The sequence below is a fragment of the Dromiciops gliroides genome, chromosome X (assembly GCF_019393635.1).
Source record: "Dromiciops gliroides isolate mDroGli1 chromosome X, mDroGli1.pri, whole genome shotgun sequence".
Classification (NCBI taxonomy): domain Eukaryota; kingdom Metazoa; phylum Chordata; class Mammalia; order Microbiotheria; family Microbiotheriidae; genus Dromiciops; species Dromiciops gliroides.
The window spans coordinates 61579992-61587985 of NC_057867.1; the positions used below are offsets into that span (position 1 = coordinate 61579992).

General features: G+C 42.1%; 1 protein-coding gene across 3 annotated transcripts in view; it reads right to left on the reverse strand.

Moving 5' to 3' along the window:
• The window catches only part of IDS (iduronate 2-sulfatase), a 24558-nt gene extending 16958 nt beyond the window's left edge, over positions 1 to 7600 (reverse strand). For 2 of the 3 annotated variants that reach the window (XM_043974843.1, XM_043974841.1), the window contains exons 1-4: positions 7333 to 7600; positions 6750 to 6886; positions 4888 to 5065; positions 525 to 613 (exon numbers count right to left, since the gene is read on the reverse strand). In XM_043974843.1, coding sequence (XP_043830778.1) covers positions 525 to 613; positions 4888 to 5065; positions 6750 to 6886; positions 7333 to 7483 — 555 coding nt within the window. In that variant the 5' untranslated portion in view covers positions 7484 to 7600. The remainder of the gene's footprint in view (positions 1 to 524; positions 614 to 4887; positions 5066 to 6749; positions 6887 to 7332) is intronic. The other variant, XM_043974842.1, reaches the window with a different exon arrangement.
• Between the last annotated feature and the right edge of the window lie 394 nt (positions 7601 to 7994).

The window sequence follows — 7994 nt, forward strand, 5'->3', positions numbered from 1 at the left end:
GGTGGGATTTTAGCTGGGATTCAAAGGAAGCCAGGATAGCAAGGAGGTAGAGATGAGGAGGGAGAACAGTCCATGCATGAGAAGTAGCCAGTGAAAATACCCAGAGCCAAGAAATGGAATGTCTTATTCAAGAAATCACAAGGAGGTTGGGGGGAGATGAATGTAAGGAGGAGCTAGGTTATAAAGGGCTTGGAACCCCCACAAAATTTGACATTTGATCCTGGAGGTGATAGGGAACTACTAGAGTGGGGTTTTTTGGGGGGGGGCTGTCTGACATGGCTGAACCTACATTGTTTTTGCTTCCAAAGAAAGGCTGTCTACATATAGCTTTATACATACATATATAATGAGCACATATACGTGTGTATACACATACATTTACATAAAATTAGCATTCAGTTGTAACATAAACTTTAACAGATGTATGAAATAAAATGTACACTGGACTTAGCCCAAGCACTCAGTTTCCAGACAAGGAGGAAAGCTGGCACTCTTCAAAAATATTGATTTGTTGACATCTTTACCTTGGTATTTTCATACTGTTCAGAGGAGGGATGAAAAGGTGGAACTGACCAGCTGTATGGAAAATCATCACTGTGATTAGAAGACATTCCTTAAAGAAAAATGTTGGAAAAGCTGTTAAACAGAGTTTTACCAAGATCAAGAAAAAGTAAGACTTTATATACAAATGAACAAGCCCTTCCTTCTCCTCTCTGGGTCTAATTTCCTCATCTTTAAGATTGAAAGAGGGGCAGGGTAGAGAATGAACTAGATAATCTCTAATTTCCCTTTCAAGTTCTACACAGACATTAATTTCCTCATACCTATGTCCAAATCAATTGAGCTTTTGTTAAGTCCCTACTGGGTGCTGAGCCCTGTGAAAACACTATAGGGGATTTTTTAAAAGTAGGAAAAAGGTCCCTAACCTCAAATAATTTACAGTCTAGTGCAGAGACAAGATAAATGCCCTGCCAATAAACTAGTAAACAATACAGAATAGACTCTGCCCAATTGCTGAAGAACCTGATGGAAAGGAATGATCGGCGCAGACTGAGGTTAGTCATAGCTTCCTGGAACAAGTAAACCATGAGGCCTGCCAAAGAAGAAATAGCAGGGCATCTGAAAACAAGAAACAATATAGTAGATGCCCCAAAAGAGCCATTAAAAGCACAAATCACAATGCAGAATAGTGCAAATTCAAGAATCCAATAAGACAATAAGGGGGCACCTAGGTGGCACCAGCCCTAGATTCAGGAGGACCTGAATTCCGATCCAACCTCAGACACTTACTAGCTGTGTGACCCTAGGCAAGTCACTTGACCCTCATTGCCCCACAAAAAAAATAATAAAAATATAAATAGGACAATAAGAAATATTATAATAAAGTCAAAAGACTGGAAAAAATAAAATAATGTGAGGTATCTATTATAAAACACAACTGACTTGGGAAACAGGTCAAGGAGAGATCATTTAAACATCCCCAGATACCCTTCAAATTATGACCAAACACAAAACTTGCATACCTTTCAAAAATCATAAAACGGCTCAAATTTATTAGAATCAGAGGACAAAGTAAAAATAGAAAGAATTCACTTGTCACTTTCTTAAAGAAATATCAGACTGATACATCCAGAAATGGCAGTGCCAAAATCTAGAGTTTCCATGTCAAATGAAACATACTGCTAGTAGCCAGAAATAATTCAAGGACCAAGGAACCAGTCAGAATAACATAAGACTACATGACAACTACATTTTAAAAAGGAAATCTTGGGATACAATATATCCAAAAAAGTAAAGAAGAAAAAGACTTATAATCAAGAATAACTTTCCTGACAAACTATGAATAATCCAAAAGGGGGGGAATAGATCTTGGAAGTAAGGGAAAATTTTCAAGCATCCCTGATGAAAAAAAAACCAACAGAGCTAGGAAGAATCTATGAAATACAAACACAAGAGATAAGAGAAACCTAGAAAGGTAAATATACAAACAACAGGAAGGTATTAAATGAGGAGCAAGTGTTTACATTCCAATAAAGGCAGAAAGGTCAATTGTCCTGTCAGAATCCCACTAGCTTCAAGGCTCACAGAAGGAATAAAGACAAATGTAGGGCTGGTTTGAAGAAAAAGAACAAAAGAGAGGGGAAAAGAAATACACTAGTATGGAAAGGAGGAAGAAAAGGGAGGAATTTACTATTTTTTCATAATTGGGATGTGACAAAAGAAGAGTTTATATACAGAGAGGTGAGGGAAATGGGACTCACGTGAACCAGGCAAACAATGGCTGAAAACACACAATACCACACCCAAGTTTTGTACAGAAATACATTAAGTTCAACAGGGAAATAGATAGAGACAGAAAAAGAGAGCACTTCAAAGGGAGAGTAGTGTTGGGAAAGGAAATTTTCACAAGCAAAAAACACCTGGCAGTACACAGTAACATTACAAAAATGGTCATACCTTCTGACTCATCATTGGGAACATATCCTGAAAGTTATCAAAAGTAAAAGCAAGCTACCTATTTGAAGATAATATTCAACAGCAACAGAAACCTGGAAGGAACCAAAATATTAAAAAATAGGGGAATGGGGGCAGCTAGGTGGCACAGTGGATAAATCACCAGCCCTGGATTCGGGAAGACCTGAGTTCAAATCCAGCCTCAGACATTTGACCCTTAATAGCTGTGTGACCCTGGGGCAAGTCACTTAACCCACATTGCCCCGCATGAATGAATGAATGAATGAATGAATGAATGAATGAATGAATGAATGAATAAATAAATAAATAAAAATAGGGGACTGGTTAAATTATGGCTTGTTGATATTATGGACTCCTGAGAGTCCATGAGGAAAATAAATTGTGATCACAAACCACCCTAAAAATAATGGAAAGGGAAAAAAAGCAAGAATAGTATATGCAGTATGACAAATGTAAGAGTAAAAGTTAATGGACCAAGGAATTCCAGTGGAGTCCAAGAGGAAATGACAAAAATACTGTTACATTTCATGCATTGAGATTAATTACTGTAAATATAAGTTTAAATAGCTATATTAATATTCAATGTTAGGGTGACAAAACAGTTTCTAAAGAGTACACTATGCTCTAAATGTCCCACTTGGCACTAAGCAGCTCCAAAGCTTCAATTTTCCCTTTTGTGAAAAAAGTATTCAGAATCCATACTAACCCCAGCATCATATTCAACTCTACACATCAATATCAAATCTTCTTCCTGACCAAATCCCAAAGGGAAGAGGTAGAGTCCCTGTACCATCATAAAAGGAGAATGGGTTCAGTAAGCAAGTTCTCTCTAGAGAGAATCAAGTCAAGGCTGATGCCCACTTGTTGAGGGTACTTCTCATAGAATGTAATCTTTTTCATAAACAGATTAGACAACACTATACTGTAGCTGAGATCCCTCCTCTAAGATACCAAGCACTCCTTGGATTTAATAAGGTACTCCTTCAGAACCTCAAAATCCACATTACGCCAGCTATGGTCCAGTCAATTCATGTTGGGTTTTTTTTTTTGTCTTTGTTTTTGTTTGTTTGTTTGTTTGTTTGTTTTTGTGGGGCAATGAGGGTTAAGTGACTTGCCCAAGGTCACACAGCTAGTAAGTGTCAAGTGTCTGAGGCCATATTTGAACTCAGATGTTCCCGAATCCAGGGCCGGTGCTTTATCCACTGCGTCACCTAGCTGCCCCAGTCAACTCATGTTTTATCTTCATAACCCCCTTTGGGGTTTTCTTAGGAAAGTCACTAAAGTGGTTTGCCATTTCCTTCTCCAGCTTATATTGGAAATGAAAAACTGAGGCAAAAAGGGTGAAGGATCACCCAACCAGTAAGTGTCTGGAGCCAGATTTGAACGCAGGAAGATGAGTCTTCCTGATTCCAGGCCTGGCACTCTATCTACCTAGCTATTCACATTATATCAGAGTCAAAGGCAATTCCACAAATGATTCAATTACTTAAAATTTAGAGCCATGATGAGTCAACTATCAAGTGTCTAGCAGCAGCCCCTTCATAAATACAGTGTTTACTTAATGCCAAGAGACCAAAACTAACTCACCTTAAGCCTCCACAGGCCATAAGCTTTGATATTTCATAAAACCATCCAACCTCAGAACTGGAAAGGCTTTTCATGATCATGTAGGTCCATCTGCAGAATAGAACCCTGCCACTCCACACAGTATAGTTAGGGGTTCCTTGAGAATTTTAACACTATCAATATATTTCCTTTTTTTTGTGGAGCAATGAGAGTTAAGTGACTTGCCCAGGGTCACACAGCTAGCAAGTGTCAAGTGTCTGAGGCCAGATTTGAACTCAGGTCCTCCTGAATCCAAGGCCGGTGCTTTATCCACTGTGCCACCTAGCTGCCTCAATATATTTCCCCTAACTTATGAAATATCCAAATATGTATGTCTCAAAATTTCTCTTAGGGCAATTTTTAGATATGAAGCTCAGTTTTCTGTTTTGCTTCAAAAATTTCCCAGACACCTTCATTTCCTTTATACTGAGAATAGCCTCCATCCCCAGATCAAAATTTCTGCATGCCACCAAGTCAAGCCCCTAAATATTGCATTCCAATCAGCCTGGAAAACCCCAATTTAAAACTTCTAATTTAAAGTTGAGGAAACTGAGTCCAATAGCAGTGTAATGATGTCATACTGTTAGTGAGTGGCCAAGCTAGGACTAGAACTCAGGTTGCTTGACTTACCTGTAAGATCCATATTTAAAAGTGACTACAAAGAAATCACAACTGGTCCTTAGGAAACCAGATGAGTTCTTCTGCAAAATAAGCCTGAACAACTACAGGAAGAAGTCCTCACTGTAGCACTTAGAAAGAAAAAAAGAGAAAAGCCTTGACTTTATGAGCATTAAAAACATACAGTACCAGGGTGGAACACTTTTCCAACTGACAAAGTCACGTAGCCATTCTCCTTGAAATACTGAGGGATTGTTGAATAATTTCCTGAATGTACTCTCCAATAGGAATTGAAGTCATATACTCTGGTAGTGTCAGGTCTCCGACCAGTTAAGAAAGACACCCTACTCGGGGCACAGATGGCTTGCTGTTAAGAGGAAACAAAAGGACATGAGGGTGTTGAAGAGACAAATAATTTCCTGGGCCACTAACGGAGTTTTGTCACGCAGTTGGCTGAGTTGAGATAAATAGCATTTAGGGCATACAGATCTCTTACCTGCTCAGTCCCCAGATATAAAAGTGTCTGGCCTAACTATACAAATGTTCTGAATTTAGTAACTCAAGCCAAAATACTATTAATCATCACCTGATAGTCTAATATCAAAGGCAGCACAGTAACAGATGTCACACACTTATACATGTGATGTCTGAAGTGGCTTGGTTACTTCTCAATGTCATTAAATTATGTCACTGGCAAGAAATGACTGGTACAGTCTATCAAAAACTGGCTCTGTGATTTAACAGCATTGTAGGATCCTGCCTGTTAGGTAAAACTAGCTAAGCTCCCCAAAGGCTCAGGGACAAGTTGGTTGACTTAGTAAGTATCCAGCAATATTCATTCATTTATTCATTGAATAAACATTTATTAAGCTCCCACCATGTGCCAGGCGATATAACATCCCCTTTCTATGAGGAGCTCAGTCAAGGCCTGTAGAGAACCTCTGTCTCGCTGGGAAACCAAAATGTCAGCAGGATTTACTAGACCAAATTTTTAAATCAAGTCAGAGAGTAGTTCAAATGAGCATTTATTTAGGAGTGGGCAAACTGATTTGAGAGATATTGTAGTATAAAGGTAAATGGAGGGAAGGAAATAAGCATTTAATAAGCACCCTACTATGTGCCAGGCACTGTGTTAAGCACTTTTTACAAATATTATCTTGTTTGATCCTTATGACAACCCTGGGACGTAGGTGCCACTAATATCCCCATTTTAAAGTTCAGGAAACTGAGGCAGTCAGCTGGTTAAGTGACTTGCCCAGGGTCACCCAGCTAGCAAGTGTCTGAGGCTGGATTTGAACTCAAGTCTTTCTGACTTTAGGACCACTCTGCCACCTAGCTGCCAGATAGACAGATGGCCTTAGATCTGAAGTGCATTTATGACATATCAGTTGTGTAACTATATTGGTAGAATTAAATTAAAAGGCTGCCCCTATTTTCAACTTAAGGTCCCTCCACCTTATCCAACAACTCATCTAGACCAAAAACAAGTGATTTAGCAGATCTACTTAGGGTCATGGGTTTAGAGTAAAAAGTCATTTTGTCCAAGCCCCTTCCTTTATAATAGTTGTGGAAACTGAGTCTCAGAGAGATTATTAGTCACTGGTCTAAGGCCTCAAGTAGCAAATAACAGAGTGGAGATTTGAATCCAGGTCCTCCGACAATTAATTCAAGGTTTTTTTCCACCAGACCCCATTGTCATTCCAGAAGTATACTTTCATGTTGAAGATAACTGGAATAACACCATGACATCCTCATGTTACAATGCAAATTATCTCTTATGTAAATGGTCCCAGTTTCAGTTTCTTGAAAAAGATCATAGAAAGAATAGCGAAAGAAAAGAAAAGAAAAAGATCATAAAGATCTGGCCACATTCAGAAGCCAGAAATCATATACTTTAGAAATTCCTTCGAAGCCAACTGAACCCGTCACTTTTTACATTTTATTTCCGCACTACCCCATAGTTTGAGCTGGGAAACTGAAAGGATCACAAGTCTGCAGGGTGGCCAATTTATAGAAAGATACGAATGACGGACAGTTCTATTAAAACGTACTTGGGCAAAGGCGTTTTGGAACACCACACTATGAGAGGCGAGCTGATCAATGTTTGGAGATTTCACGAGAGTGTCTCCATAGCAGCCTAGGGCAGGCCGCAGGTCATCCACGACGATCAAGAGAACATTCAGGCCATCTAAGTAGAGGGAAGAAAGGATGACATCACTTATTGGCCCTAACTTTAAACAAGGTTTATTCCCTGGAGGTAGGTTTGAATGGCCCAACCACGAAAGTCTCGAATCTCTGAAATTGTTTTAAAACTCTTAATCCTAAAGAAAAGAGGTGGGGAGGAGGCTAGACTAGAGGGGCGAGGCATCAGGGCAGAAGGGAAGGGGGGAATGGAGGCGGGGGGGGGGGGGAACAGAAGAGAGATGCTGGGGCGGAGCTCAGAGATGTGCTGAAGAGGGGGGCAGCCCCTCCCCCCGCCCGGGTAAGAAGTAGGGAAGGGAAAGGAGAGGAGAGGGCCAGCCCCGGCCGAGAGGGGGCGGAGCCTCGGCTCCTCGGGTGCCGTCCGAAAACATCCGTACCACTGCTGCGCACCCCCTGCCCCCAGCCCCCTGGGCCCAGGCTCGGCCGCAGCACCTTTGCGTGAGCCGGCCCCGACCGAATGCACCGAATCCTCGGGTTCCGCGTACCCTGGGCCTTCACCTGTAGGAGCGCCCAGCAGGGCAGGCGCGAAGGCAAGCGAAAGCGCGAGCCTCAGCCACAGCAGGCCCGGCCTTGGCATCGTCATCCTGTTCTTGCCTTTCGTCCTGGTCTGGGTCTCACCGCGTTACCCCGAAAAGGACCTTGCCCGCCCCCCAATCTCGAGAGTTTACTAAAGAGGCGGGTCCGACACGCGCCCTTTAGAGTCAACTTAATTGGCTCCGCCCCCCCTCGGGTCGCGCCTGCGCCCTGCGCCCTGCGCGCCCATAAGCCCTAGGGGAACAGATCGGAACTGGAGCAGTTCAGCATCCTGTCAGGTTGAAAAAAAGGTGTGTCTCTAGTGGGGTGAGAGGGTCTGTAGCAGCGCTGTAGGAGAGACTGGAGGGAGAAAAGGAGGCCCCCGGCCCTGCGCCGAACCTAACTGGGAGTCCGCACAGGCAGAATTTGGGCACCAGAACCCAAGAGCAAAAAGTGAGGCCCAGGCGGCCTGGCAGGCCGAACCAGGAGAAAGAGTTAACTAGCGCTTCTTTTATCTCCTTTACACGGCGCCCACCCCCAGGGACCTGACATAGAGAAATCAGTGCAGCTTGGCCCCGGGG